General features: G+C 47.7%; 1 protein-coding gene and 1 pseudogene across 1 annotated transcript in view; both read right to left on the bottom strand.

Moving 5' to 3' along the window:
• The window catches only part of LOC114800617 (metabotropic glutamate receptor 4-like), a 143,281-nt gene that overhangs the window by 4,638 nt on the left and 123,806 nt on the right, over positions 1-14,837 (bottom strand). The window contains exons 8-10 of the mRNA XM_028998229.1: positions 12,167-12,303; positions 10,745-11,680; positions 75-321 (exon numbers count right to left, since the gene is read on the bottom strand). Of these exons, the coding sequence (XP_028854062.1) occupies positions 75-321; positions 10,745-11,680; positions 12,167-12,303 (1,320 nt within the window). The remainder of the gene's footprint in view (positions 1-74; positions 322-10,744; positions 11,681-12,166; positions 12,304-14,837) is intronic.
• On the bottom strand, positions 844-968 carry LOC114801500 (uncharacterized; annotated as a pseudogene).

The raw sequence follows: 14,837 nt of genomic DNA, 5'->3' as shown, positions 1-14,837 counted from the left end.
TAAATTTGCAGGTGGAGTGCGATGGAGTTTCCGTATTTAAGTGCTGTGTGTTGGAACTGTGGTAAGGCTCTTACTCTGCGTCTCCGGGCTCTCACACAGCTCGCTCTTGGCCTCCCCGTTGGGCCGCAGGCCCGCCTTGGGGTTGAACTTGTTGGGCATGGTCGCCGCAGTGACGACGGCCTTCAGACTGCGGGTGCGCTTGGGCACGTTCTGCTCCGGGTGGAAGAGCACCACGTAGACCTTCGGCATGTAGAGCAGGCCGAGGGACACAGACGCGCTGAGGCTCACCGAAATGGTCAGGGTGGTGGTCTGGATGTACAGCTGGGGGAAGAAACCGTCAAAAATCTCAGTAAATTATCATTATCTAGCGTTAATCAGCGGGTTCATTACTGCTTCATGAATTATGGACCAAGACTCGAGGTCCCAACGCCTCATTAAAACTCTTATAATAATAAAGACGACCTCAGGGTCCCCGGCAGACGTCCTGTCCTCTTCTGTTTCCTTCTCTTATTACAATAAGGAGGTTTTCACTGTCAATAAATCTGAGTTTAATTAAGCATGACTCCTTTTGCCAGTGCATAGTGTAAAAAAGAGACTCTGCGCTCAATTTATTTTTCACTTTCAGTCTTATTAAAATTAAAATTGTCGTTGCTGATCAATTTATTCTGAACATTTTCCCTAACAAATTATCGGTAACATCATTTGGCATATGACCAGTTTATCAGAGGAATGATAGAGATTCTGTAATGAAATAAGGAAATATTAGAGCTGTCAGAACCAACAAGTCGGTGTCACGACTACGGACGTACGGGGAAAGGAAGCGCAGAGGTGTGACATGCCGGGAAGGGGTTTTATTTATAAACAAACAATAAACACAAAAGAAACAATGGCGCGGTGGCCGAATACAGTTTAACTTAAATAAAGAACAGAAACTACACTTGATCTTAGCCAAAAGGCCGAGAAGCGAATGGAGGGGGGTTCTTTATTGAAGTTAAATTGTTTTCGGCCACCGCGCCCGTCTTTATTTGTGTTTATTGTTTATTTATTAATAAAACCCCTTCCCAGAATGCCAGACCTCTGCGCTTCCTTCCCCCGTAAGTCCGTAGTCGTGACAGAATGCCGTCCCTCCCGAAGGGGCGGAAATGTCCGGCCTTTATGCGCCGTCAGTGGCCACCGGTGATAAGCACAGCTGCAGTCAATCCTGACAGTCGGGTGGCTGGTGATCAGAAGACAGGCGACGTTTAACCCACAAGTAAACTGTTAGTTTGGAGTTTGGATGCAAACTTCCTCGATATCATTTTTTGGCCATGTTGTCCTCCCCTAAAATCAAGGACAGAAGAGAAAAGAAGAAATGAATAAAGCTGTGAGCGAAGGAAAGTCCATCAACGTCCCTCTGGGTGCTTCAGCGCCACTTCGTCTGTATTCGTCGGCAGCTGCCATCGACTGCGGTGTTCCCCTAATAACATCACAAGTCCCTTCCGGACTCGCCAAGCGCGTCCGGCCACGCCCCCTGATCCCCAGCTTCAAAACAGCGGCAGCAGAGGAAAACCGTCACCTGTTTCCACTCCGGTTTTATCGACCCGCCGGCCCGTCCTGCCGCACCGATCGATAGGAGCAGGATTGGAATGGAAGGGGCAGGCCGGGCATCAGATATGAATCGATGCCGAGCCACATGGCTTCATTCAACTCCTACGTGACCCCGAGCAGGAAACAATCCATCACTGCCACCGCACTCGCACCGCCACCTGTTCGCAGAAGGTTCCGATGCAGGAACATTCAAATGGTGGGCGGAACGACGAGGCCTTTCAGCTGCAACATGTAGGTCAAGAGAAGAGCTTCAAAAAAAAAAAGAGAAGAGAGGAGAGAAGAGACGAGTCTTTTATCCACGGGCTGCGCGAGCGCCCCGGATTTCAGCGCTTTGATCTCTTCTCTCGGAGAGCCACGCTGCAGGCACAGCCCGACACAAGGAGCTCTCCCACAATGCACCGCTTCCATTCTGCCAATTAACCAAAAAAATTCTCACAGTCTCAAATTTATGCGTAAATCCCTCCCCACCCCCACCAAAACGCAGCCTGGACCACGAACAGAGCTTCTCACACACCCCTGATTACGTTGTGGGGTTTTCTGCCACCAGATCGGTCCCAATTCAAAGCAGCTTTCGTCCTTTAAGCGAAGCCAAAGCTTCCCACTCGTCAGTAAAGCCTGCAAAGCTGGAGAGGAGCGAGAAGGTTCCAGCTCCCGTCGTCACGTGTCACTGCAGCTGAGGCTGCATCACAAAAAGTCAACTGATCCCTGACAGATAAGCCGTCTACAGAACAAGAACCGGAGGAATAAAGAGACGAAGTCTTCCCCAGACCATTAGTCCATGGAAGTGCGGTTCTCACCTGAGAAACTCCCATTAGAGCCTCATTAAGTGGCAGCCTGCGGCGGCGGTGGCATGGAGTCCTAATGAGTGGGACGGAGGGACCGGGGGTCAAATGAGGTGACAAGGTCACTATTTCACTCAGGCTTTTAAAAGGCTGCATTAACTCCGACATCAGCGCCTCATTACAATAAACGCGCGTCAGTTGAGCTCTCTGGGGTGTTGTTATAATTAATAATGTTGGTTTCTGCTGCATGCGGGAGGGCAGTGCGACCAAACGTTCCGAGGTTCTTGCAACAGCCCACACCTTTCACACCTTAGTACGTTTGCTTGGTAGTGGAAGTAGCCTAGTGGCCTCGCCTATGAATCAGAAGACCCAGGTTCAAATCCCACTGACTACCATTGTGTCCCTGAGCAGGACACTTAACCCTGAGTGTCTCCAGAGGGGGACTGTCCCTGTAACTACTGATTGTAAGTCACTTTGGATAAGGGCGTCTGGTTAATGCTGTAAATGTAAATGCTTTGGTCCGAATCCTCTTGGGGTGGTTCCCTTGCATGGCGGGAAAAATCCAAGCAAACCAAAACGCGTAGCTTCAAATCACACAAGAACTTTCTCTCAGCTGATTGGTCAGAAGCATCGACGTGGGAACAACAAAAGTAAATACAGGAAGCAGACGAATTTGAAATTTACCCGTAATTCAGAGTTCTCAAATCATGTGATAGCGTTTGGACCTGTTTTGGTTTGGTAAGCGTTCTTACCAGGCGTCGCCTGTGAACTTGTTTGAATTGAGACTTGTGTTTGGTGGGGTTTTGGTTCCCAGAGAGATCTGTGCATGTACTACTTGTTATTAATTGCTTAGAGTTGTGGAACAAAAGATTTGATACAAAATGTAATAAAATCATTTAGTCTATTTGGAAAGAGAGATGATTATAATGTTAGAATATGTCAACGAAATAGGAGCTAGACTTCTTATTCTGAACAGGTATTGTCAGTTAACAGGCTGTAAAACTATGTATAAATTAGTGGAGGATTTTGTTACAAGTAGCAGAATAACACAAAGAATTCCAGGATGTGTCATTTTCATTGGTGGTTGCACTGCATTTTATCCAAATACTGTTATTTTCTGATGTTCTTCTGGTGGGGCAGTGGTGGCCTAGCGGTTAAGGAAGCGGCCCCGTAATCAGAAGGTTGCCGGTTCGAATCCCGATCCGCCAAGGTGCCACTGAGCAAAGTACTGTCCCCACACACTGCTCCCCGGGCGCCTGTCATGGCCGCCCACTGCTCACTCAGGGTGATGGGTTAAATGCAGAGGACAAATTTCACTGTGTGCACCATGTGCTGTGCTGCTGTGTATCACATGTGACAATCACTTCACTTTTTTTTTTTTTTTTTTTTGGGTAGATTGGCAACCCTGAGTGTCATGCCATGGGGTGTAACGGAGGAGGTGCAAACACTCGACGTTCGAAAAGGAAAGTGGATTTAAAAACTGAAACAAATAGAGGCGCCATGGCTAAAATACAAAAAAAAAAAAAAAAAAACAGAAGAAAAGTGCAACATAACGTCAGCAGAAAACCAGCATTTAGTGGGTTTTAATCACCCGTGCCAAATAAGCAGGACACCTTTGTGTGTACGTGACTGCCAGCACCTGGCTAGCCCAGAACTGCCTTGGTGTCACACTAAGTTGATCCAGGACAGGGGTCAGGGGTCAGCAGCGCTTTCATCCTTACATGCAGTGGCTTTGGATAATAAATAACTATTTAAGTGTATTATGTTTTTAGCTGTTGATGTGATTTGTGTAGAGTCAGGGTGACCAGATCTCCTCTCTTCCCCGAACACGTCCGGCTGGGTTTTTACACTTGTCTGGGTGATTAAACCGTTGACCCGTCATCAGCGTGTATTTGTGATAGAAATAATAATAATAATATATGCATTATTATATTCATATGACGGCAAAAAGAATTTGTGGCTCCCCGAGCTTTCTCTTTTGTGGAAAATGGGTCCAAATGGCTCATTGAGTGTTAAAGTTTGCTCCAGGGGTACTGCCGCTGTGGATAAGGGCATTGGCTAAATGCCATAAATACAATAAACTTTACAACTTGCAGTGGATTAAAACTAAGAAATGTCAGCTAAAGACAGAAGACAGAAGTTTTAGGGTCAGTTTCCAGTTCATGCATCAAGCCTAGCCCTGGACCAATCCCATTTTGTAATGGAGATCTTCACTGTATATCTTTTATACTGGCTTCAGGCAAGCATATCTTTATTTCAGAACGTACAGATCTATAAAAAAACTGACATTAAAGAGGAAAGCATGACAAACACAAGACATTTGACTTCCCGCTCCAAACAGGTCCTGCCGCAGACGGTAATGGTCTTTTTTTTCCCCGTGACCCATGAGCGAATGTGAACGTGAGTGTGGGGGCTCGCACCAGTACACGAAATCTCAATTTACGCCCGACCGTAGAAAAAAACCCAACACCACTTGCCCTCAGCCATACAGAGTTATTCTGGAGAGAGAACTGGATCTTCTGAAGTGAAGTGATTGTCACATGTGATACACAGCAGCACAGCACATGGTGCACACAGTGCAATTTGTCCTCTGCATTTATCCCATCACGCTTGGTGAGCGGTGGGCGGCCATGACAGGTGCCCGGGGAGCAGTGTGTGGGGACGGTGCTTTGCTCGGTGGCACCTTGGCGGATCGGGATTTGAACCGGCAACCTTCTGGTTACTTCCTTAACCGCTAGGCCACCACTGCCCCCTTCTGGGGGTTTCATAATGACAATCACCTCACTTTCACTTTTCAGTCCTCTGAAACCGAACTGGCCATGAGCTAATTAGTTCAAATGAATAATGAGAAGACGTACGGTGGCATGTAAATTGCACGTCTAATAAGAAACGACTAAGACCCGGTGTTTCATTTATACATTTAATTTTTATTTTTTTTACCACAAGCCCAGACTGGGCTGAGGGAATGAAGCTCTAGGTTCATAATTTAATAAGAGTCCGCCGAGAACCCGGATTCCTTCTTAATTAGCACCGCGCAAGTCCTCGGCTGAGATGTGCGGAGGGTCAAGAGACGCCGTTCCGGCCTCAGCCCACACCGCCGAGGCCAACGTACCCGCGCCGAGGCCATCATTAGCGCGGCGGCAACAAAAGAGCCCGGGGATCCAGAGTGGGAGGCGGCCTTTGTGGGGAGCGGAGGGGAGCACAATGTGGCACTCCAGGTGAGCAGATGCTCCAGCGATCTCCTGACCAGCCTGCAGCTCCCGTGATCAAACACAACGCATGGAGCAGATGGCGGCCATCTCCATCCGCCGGCGTCCGGCCTATTCATCTCCGCGCAGAATGACAAAGAAAATGACGGCGTGTCGCGCGGCGGCGGGGGACACGCGTCACAACCCAAATAAGCGGGGCAAATAATGGCACTAAGCAGCGTGTCACTCTGCTGTCTGCAGGCGTTGTTGGGCCTTTTAAATCGTGTTCATACAGGTATAAATCATCCCGTGCAGAGCGAAGGAAGGAAAGCCGTCGCTACACGGGGTTTGATGCCGTAGATAGAGAAAATGATTCGGTCCTCGGTTATGTGGCAGTGTGTGCCGCGCAGCTTGGCCGGTTTCCGCATCTCTGCGACGCTCCGTGCTGGATAACTGATCCCGGGTCAGCGCACGGCGCCATGCAGAGCGCAGCCAATGAGAATTTAATAGTAAATGAAGCCGAACGGTCTGGTCATTTGGGCCTGAATTGGAGGACATTTTGCAGCCGTGTAGATTTGTTTGCGGCCATGACGTGACATAACGTGACAGAGTCTCAGTTTTCCTTGCACTGTGTCACCCAGATGTGTACGGCCTGTAGCCGTACACACACATTTACATTTTACATTAACAGCACTTACCAGACGCCCTTATCCAGAGCGACTTATAATCAGTAGTTACAGGGACAGTCCCCTCCTGGAGACACTCATGGTTAAGTGTCTTGCTCAGGGACACAATGGTAGTAAGTGGGATTTGAGCCTGGGTCTTCTGGTTCATAGGCGAGTGTGTTACCCACTAGGCTACTACCACTTCCTGCCACCACACACATGCACACAACTGGGAAACACCATCGAAAAATAGTTTTGATGACCAATTGTGAAGAAAATGTCCTTTTGTCCTTGACAAAAGTTTCAATTTTGTTACTGGCAAAATCCATTGTGTGCACAAACCTCCTGTCGGTCAAGCATGGGGCAGCACCATCCTACCATCAGAGCACCTCCAGTCCTCCTCGTCTGGTCCCTCCACCGCTGAAGGTACGAGGAAGACATTCATCTAGACTCTTCTCTGTCTTGGTGGTGGAATGAACTTCCCCACAAGTTCAGAACAGCAGTTTTTGCTTAAGAACTTCCTCTTTAGAGGATACTTAGACTAACGTGTTACTTTCTTATAGTCTGATTAATGTAAGAAAAACTACAACTGGGTGAATAAAATGATTGTATTCATGAACCAGAACTGATTGTTTCATCGATTGTAACATGAAATCACGTTGTAAGTCGCTCTGGACAAGTCTAAATGATTTCTGTGAAGAAAATAGAACTTCTTGCTTTTGTGGACTAAATGTAGCAGTATGTAAATTGATTTTGTCATTATATAAATCATTTGGTGCCACAAAATGAATTTGGTGCTCAGAAGCAAGCACTTGACGCCCCACGCAACCTACATCCCAAGCAGCATGCCAGCCACGCCCACATCAATCGGCCAGGTAATGCGTCCCAGTCGGCTTCATTAGAGGCACGGCTCACTCATGCAGGCCGGCCCATCTGCAGCTTCATTACAGCAGCGTTTCGGATCAACGTGACCAAGCAGCTGTAGGATGGCGGCGGGATCCCTCCTGCATTCCCGCGGTGACGTTACATCACACGCTGATGTCAGTCTGTAGGTAAAGCGGCATATGGAGAGTGGCTCTCCTCGCCGGCCTGTCTTTCACTGGAAGACACGTACACTGTGTCTTCGTCACTCAGGCCAAATATGAACAACAGACTAACAAGCCGACAGAGATTTATAAATTCTGCCATAAATGTCAGCTGACGCGTTGGGTACGGGGGGGGTACTTCACAGGTCACTTTGTAGAGTGTTCCTGGTATGTAAAGATCAACATGTGAAGCTGGTCTGGAACAATCCCTGCTGAAAACCCATTGTTCTGCCCAATTAGATCCTAATTGTTTTTTTTTATTATCTAATACACAGATCAGGCCAGATAAAAATGTTACGTAATTTTATCATCAGTCATTCATTATCAGACTGCACTGTTAAGTGCCACCCTGTGTTTGGACTGACGTAATTTTGTCATTCTAATTTGAAGGGATTAAATATTAACATTAGCTGCCATTTTCATTTGAACGAAAAAGCACATTTATTTAAGACCAGCCTACAGGTATCATCCCTGCTAATATCCCACTGAGAGATGATAATCATGTGCAAGTGGGCGTGAGGCTCTAAAATGAAAGCCATGATGTTGTTTGTGAATTATTTTTAATAATTCAAATAATTCTGATGTCTGCAATCTGCATCTTCAAATTTGTGCATCTGCTGCTTTTTAGAAAAATTCCTGTTTAAAATATAGACATGTTAGATAATGCATTTCTTTGGTTTACAGATTACAGTAGATAGAATGTGAATGTGCAACACATATAATTTACATTATGCATAAGAACACCTCCAAATGTAGTCAAGTGGGATACTATAGCTCCCTTTCCCTAAATACACATATTTTGTATGCAATTTTGCACAGCGAGTCCAACATTGCATACTGTGCAGCACCTAATACACTTTTGTGCAAATAAACAGTAGAATTCTGTTTTTTATCTTAGCACCTGTTGGAAAAATGCGAAATATTGCCTTGGAGCTTCCATATATCCACTGCCCGCCATTGTCTTTTGTTGTTGTGGTTATACTGGAATATTTAAGGCCACGTGGTGTCCAGTGCATGCATTCTGCAATATTTCACCATATATAGTGTACACTTTGCACAGTATTCATTTTGTGCTTAGACTTAAAAATGTTTTAGGGTACTAAATAGTGTGTCTTCAGATTCTGCTGTATTTCATAGCTCCTGCATAAAACATCAGCTTCTGAAGGACGATTAAAAAAAAAAAAAGGTTCTTGATTGCTGCAGTTCAGCGGAACACATCTGTTAGCATGTGTGCTTTGCATGTGCGAGTAAATGCGGTGGGAAGGTGCCTGGGATGGGATAATGAAGCTTTAACGCTCCTCGTCGCCTCGTGAGACGTGACCGGACGTGGCCAAGTCATCGTGCATCGTCACAAGCGACGACGAGGAGCATCTGGAGCCACATGCTGCTCTGCCACAGGCCCCTCCTACCTTTTCATTCCACCGCGCAAAGGAGGGAGAGCTAATTAAATAACTTGGAATAAAACTCAGAAGAAAGGAGCTCTTATCTTAAGCCCCCAAAAGACAATGTTCCAGGTTTTCAATTAAACGGGTAACGCAGCTTTAGAGGAATGTGAGAAGAAACAAAATTAAGTCCTTTGAAGACGCTTCTCTCAGCTTTTCTCGCCAACGTTATTCTAAGCCATGCCAGGCTAATGGATTACATCACCTAGGAAAAGCTGCAGCTCCATATCCATGCTGCTTTAAAATTCCCTTTCATCCGTGCGGAAGGTGGGATTAGGGGGAGGGAGCCTTGTTTTCCAGATTTGAGTGTCCGTTTAACCATACTGATCGCCGGCCGCTGCTCTGAAACCGGCTATTACGGCTGCAGCAATCACCAAATGTCAATGAAATTCCTCCTCTTGCAGCAACAGCAGTTGGAATAACCCCTGGAATGTTAAACCAATCCCAATTGGTCATGTGATGGAGGCAACTGCCAAAAAAAAGCCTGTACATGCAGTGATGGGCGCATAAACTGCGGCGACAAGTTCAAATACACTTCCGTTAAGGGACCAGATATTGTCAACGCAACAAAGATGTGATCCGTTTATTTCCTTCATCCTTTGTTCTCTGTTTCACTGCAAAACAAAGATAAGCACCCGACAAAAATTGGTTAATTACTGCAGTGATTAATGTGCTATGAAAACTGATACCTTTCATACGTTCTAATTTCTTAACCGTTTCACTATCATCGTGGAAAAGTACCGAGCCGAGGTAACAACAATTTCATTAATAATTAAGCCTAAATCGCTGATTATCTTGAATAAAAATGCTCCATTACGATAACAATCGAAGCACCATCAAAATTGGTCATTTTACTATATCTGTCGCTGTGCACATTATTATATTTACATTCTAATTATAGACAAATATAATTTTCTGCTTTCCTGTCTAATACAATTCTAAAAAAAACAGCCGTTCTGTATCATCTTCAGTCTCTGAAGGTCCCTCTGCCAGGTTCTTTAAAGCGGAACTGCACCACTACTATAGACTTTGCAGAGTAAATTAGACCGTCTATATTAGAGACGTGCTAAATGTCCCAATAACTCATTTGAAATGCCCTAATAATTCACTGAAAGTCTGTTTTAATGGTGGATAATCTTTCGCTTTTGCCATCGCTGAATAATCATGATAATGTGTTGCGCACAAGTCATTTGCGTTACAAAAAGACCCCCGAGGGCAATTAAATCTGCATTTCTCACAGGGGTCACGGTGACTGATCCCTCAGCCAAAAAAAAAAAAAGGATCTACACATCTACGGGCAGCAGCAGGAGGACCAGTGCGCAACAAGCCCCCACTATCCTGCCGACCCAGCGCCGCATCACTTCTGAGCCTTGACCTTCGCGTCGGAACAGCGGTGGAGTCTCCACCGCGGGCCCGGCATGAAAAGAGCACCTCGGCCCGGTCCCCTCGACCCTGGGGCTCATCAGCGGCTCCCTGCTGGCATGACTGGCGTGGTGGACAAAGGTTCCGAGACGCCTGCGGTAAAGGGGGAGCCACTGTTGCACCCGTGTTGAGACAAAAGGAGACGACAGTACAATCGACTGCTTGAAACACGCCCTGTCGTGCAGCAGGTACAACATACAGGAAAATACGCATTTAAAGTGGAGTGATTGTCACTTGTGATACACAGCATATGTTGCACACAGGGAAATTTGTCCTCTGCATTTAACCATCACCCTGAGTGAGAAGTGGGCCGCCAGTGTGTGGGGACGGTGCTTTGCTCAGTGGCACATCAGTGGCACCTTGGCGGATCGGGATTCGAACCGGCAACCTTCTGATTACGGGGCCACTTCCTTAACCTCTAGGAAAGCCACTGACCCATAAAATTTAAGTAAACTGCTTTTTGACATTCGGTAAAGGTCCCACCAAGATCTGAACTGGGATCGCTGGTCCAAAGTGCTAATCTGGTGTAATGGTTTAATCGTATTTCTAATCTCCATCGTGATGAAGACTGACCTTCTCTGCGGACTGCGACGTGCCGAAGAAGATGGGGATGAAGGCAAGCCAGATGATGCAGGTGGTATACATGGTGAAGCCAATGGGCTTGGCCTCGTTGAAGGTCTCGGGGACGCCGCGGGTCTTGATGGCGTAGACGGTGCAGGTGACCATGAGCAGCATGCTGTAGCCCAGCAGGCAGATGAGCGACAGGTCCGAGATGTCGCACTTCAGCACGCCGTGCGCCATCGTGGGGTCCGACGTGCGCTGCTCCTCGTAGTCGATGAGCGCCTGCGACGGGTCGACCGCGAACCACACGCACACGCCCAGCAGCTCCACCGAGATCAGGCTGAAGGTGATGACCAGCTGAGAGGCGGGGCTTATGAAGCGCGGCGCACTCACTGACATCTTGCCCTGCTCGAAGATGCGGTAGATCCGGTTGGTTTTGGTGAGCAGCGCCGCGTAGCTGATGCTCATGCCCAGGCCCAGGAAGATGCGTCGGAGTGAGCAGATGCCCACGTCCGGGGCGGAGATCATCAGGAATGTGGTGGCGTAGCACAGGAAGATGCCCGTCAGCAGCACGTAGCTCAGCTCGCGGCCCGACGCCTTCACGATGGGCGTGTCGTTGTAGCGGACGAACGTCACCACAACAAACAGGGTGGCCATGATGCCCACGATGGCCAGCAGGACGGGGAAGACGGCCCACGGCGAGCTCCACTCCAGCTTGACGATGGGGATGGGCTGGCAGCCCGTGTGGTTGGCGTTGGGCCGCAGGTCGAAGCGGCACATCTTGCAGGTGTAGAGGTCGGCCTGGTACTGGTAGCCGTCGCAACGCTCGCAGTGCCAGCAGCAGGGGATGCCCTTCACCGTCTTCTTGCGCTCGCCCGGCTTGCAGGGCAGGCTGCAGATGGAGGAGGGGACCTGGCGCACGCCGCCCGGCCACAGCATCCCACGAATCTAGATCAAAAATGGATCAACATTTACATTTATGGCATTTACCAGACGCCCTTATCCAGAGTGAATTACAATTCGTAGTTACAGGGACAGTCCCCCCCCTGGAGACACTCAGGGTTAAGTGTCCTGCTCAGGGACACGATGGTAGTAAGTGGGGTTTGAACCTGGTTCATAGGCGAGTGTGTTACCCGCTAGGCTACCACCACCCTCTATACATACAATACAATACAAAAGCCACGTTTATAAAGTTTATAAAGATACATTTATATATTAAATATTGCATATAGCACATAATATTTGACAGGCACGTTCTCTAGCAGGATTTCTGCAAAAGCCACTTCCATTGTTGTGGCTTTTGCATTCGGGCCACAGTACATTACAGTTTCACACATCAATTTCGGTGGTAGGTGTGAAACCTGAAAAGTGAAAGTCAAATCTGGCACATGCGTTAATCATAATACTAAAAAAAAAATAATAATTTCCTCTTACGTTCAGATAGAGCTGGTCTGCCCAGTGGCCGATTATTTTATATTCAGACGTCTTGTTCCTGATCTGGTACTGGTAGATCTCGTAGCGCCCTGGCGCATCTCCATTCTCGTTGAAGAGGACCGGATTCCCAGCGATACCTGTCAAATTCAACAAAACATCACTGTTTACAGTCATATTCCAACAAAGCTGTCCCACCAATCATCTCTCATTCAACAGATCAAACAGATTTGATTGATATTAGTTATTTTCCATGAATAAGATTTGTAGCCGTGGAGGAGAGACTGAATGTGCATGTGCGTCTGTTCACGGTGCTTTAATTGGACCATGTGACCTGAACATTGATCTCCACCCAATCACCAGTCATCAGATCAGACTCCAGACAAAGACCTCTGTTGGCTGATTCGGATCCGTTTTTAGTGTTCCTGAGTCCCCGGAGGCCGTGGAGAAAACCGCTGAAGCTCCTGCTAGAACCACTGGCATTGAACAGGGATGGGGACGGCGGACGGGGGACGGATCTACCGGATCCCGTATTGATGATCATCCTCTGCTTTTGTGCTGCAGTACAAGGCGCTCATCACTAATCCTCCCCGCCGTGAGTCAGTCTCTGTGGATTACGGCATTAGCGCGTTCGTACACATGCCTTGGCAACCACAGCAGATGCTTGGGATTAATGTGTCTTCGGAGGGAGAGGCACTAAAAACCAACGCGAAGACCTGGAAGCATCTTAATCCGGGGAATTAATCACCTACACACCTTTATCTGGGTGAAATAGTAATAATAAAAACCACAATACAATGGGAACAGAAATGCTTTCATTTTTCCATCGGCAATGATTCACGTTGGACTCAAACCAGTTGGGTGACACCGGGAGAATGTTCCCCAGGGGAACATGACAGTTTCCTGAAAAGGTGACAGAATGATATTCCGCCGAGCTTTAATAATTTGGCTCTCTGGCCGTTGCGCTTTTTCCTCATCTTTTGACGATGGGACAGAGCAAGCCTTGTCAGGGTCACCCCGGAATCTGGAATCCGGAAGCAGTTCGGAAAAACAGGTCAAGCCAAACGATAGCAATTCCCAACAAGGCGGACCAGGAGGTGTGTAGGGTTGTCAGGATGAACGCAATGATGGCCGCTGCTGCTGACAGATGTTCCAGCTGTGTCGCATTTCCCACTGGAGCCAGGAAACTGGCCATATTCCCATGAGCTGAGGGGCTTATTTAACAGATGAGATGCACTGTTCTCTCATTCACAGTGGCGCTGGAAATAAAACAATGTGTAAGGCACACAAAAAAACCTAATGTACCACGTGGGAAACATGACACGCTGCAGTGAGGAACACCAAACCGGCCCCATATCAACGATTTCATCCACATAACTTGTGTCTGTTGAGTCGCATCAGGCAAGCTACATATGGTTCTTAAAAAACCTACGTCCACATGGGAGCGTTATATGAAATGTTGTCATCCATAAAAATAAATGCAGAGAACGTCCCAAAAACTGTTGTGACCCCCCCCCCCCTCCACACCTGTAAGTGTTGCCGTAACTCCCTGCGCTCATCGTTTGGCGTCTATTTTTCCTCCGCGGTAAGTTAAACACGGTGGTGTTCTCCAGCCTCGTCTTTTCATTAGAAACGCGCACCGTATGCAACCACGAACGTGTTATCCGCCATTGTTGTACGTAGGACGCGTGTGGGGATATAGGTCAGGTTGGAGGTCGGGCTAATACATCAGCGTTTTTGCCACATAGATCCACAAATAGATATTAACTCTGGAGCCCATTTCAGAAAAAAACCTATTATGGGTTGCTTATAAAATGCAATTTTTCGTTGCAGTTTTTATTGACAGCTAACTCTGTAAGAAAATCATCCTCTGAACTTATCATCGTGGATCATATTGAAGTTTACAGCACCGTTTTAGAAATGTGTAAGAAATTCATCAGAATCCAGTACCAGGTACCAGGATGCAGTTTAGGGGCAAAGAAACTCTTTACTATTCAGGTTCCTGGCTTGACCCTGTTCTCCACGCTGGAAATGAAGAAGAATGACGTTTTCGGCACTGCAGTCACCGCGAGACTCCCGCCACCACTGATCCGCCTCATTTCTCCCAGCCATCAGCCGCTTCATCGTTCTTCCTGCCAGCAGCGGCGCTCACAGAGAGCAGGACCTGTCGGGAACGCCACCGGACGTGAGGGATGTCTCCTGTCGGCCCCCTAATGAGCTCCTAACCAATCCCGGCCACTCATGGCCCATGAAATGTGAGCTGCGGCGGCAAAGGCGAGTCACTGCTGTAGGACCGTCCCGCTATGGTCGCCTGGGGTGCTGGGGGTCCGGAGGGTCTCGTGGTGGCGCTCAATCCCGCCAACGAGCGTCCAGCAGTAATTACGCATGTATCGACAACGCAGTCACTGCCGAGAGAAAAGCCGCTTCATAAACACTTTCATAACTGAAATGGGGACAAGAGGAATAATGTCAGCCTCTGCAGGAACCGTGCCGGAGCGCTGGAGGGCCGTTTCGGAGGATTTTAACGCCGAACTCCAAGAACACGCGGTATAAGGCCAGTTATAAGCGTATTATAAAGAGGTTATAATATCTTTTCATTTCAGGGGAAATCAACGACCCATTAAGCAGTTCCACCTCATCAACAATGGTGGTATTAGCCTAGCGGGTAACACAC

Source organism: Denticeps clupeoides, chromosome 12 (genome assembly GCF_900700375.1).
Source record: "Denticeps clupeoides chromosome 12, fDenClu1.1, whole genome shotgun sequence".
In the NCBI taxonomy this organism is placed as follows: Eukaryota; Metazoa; Chordata; class Actinopteri; order Clupeiformes; family Denticipitidae; genus Denticeps; species Denticeps clupeoides.
Note: the sequence above shows the minus strand (reverse complement) of the source record. Positions and strands in the feature narration are given on the sequence as shown.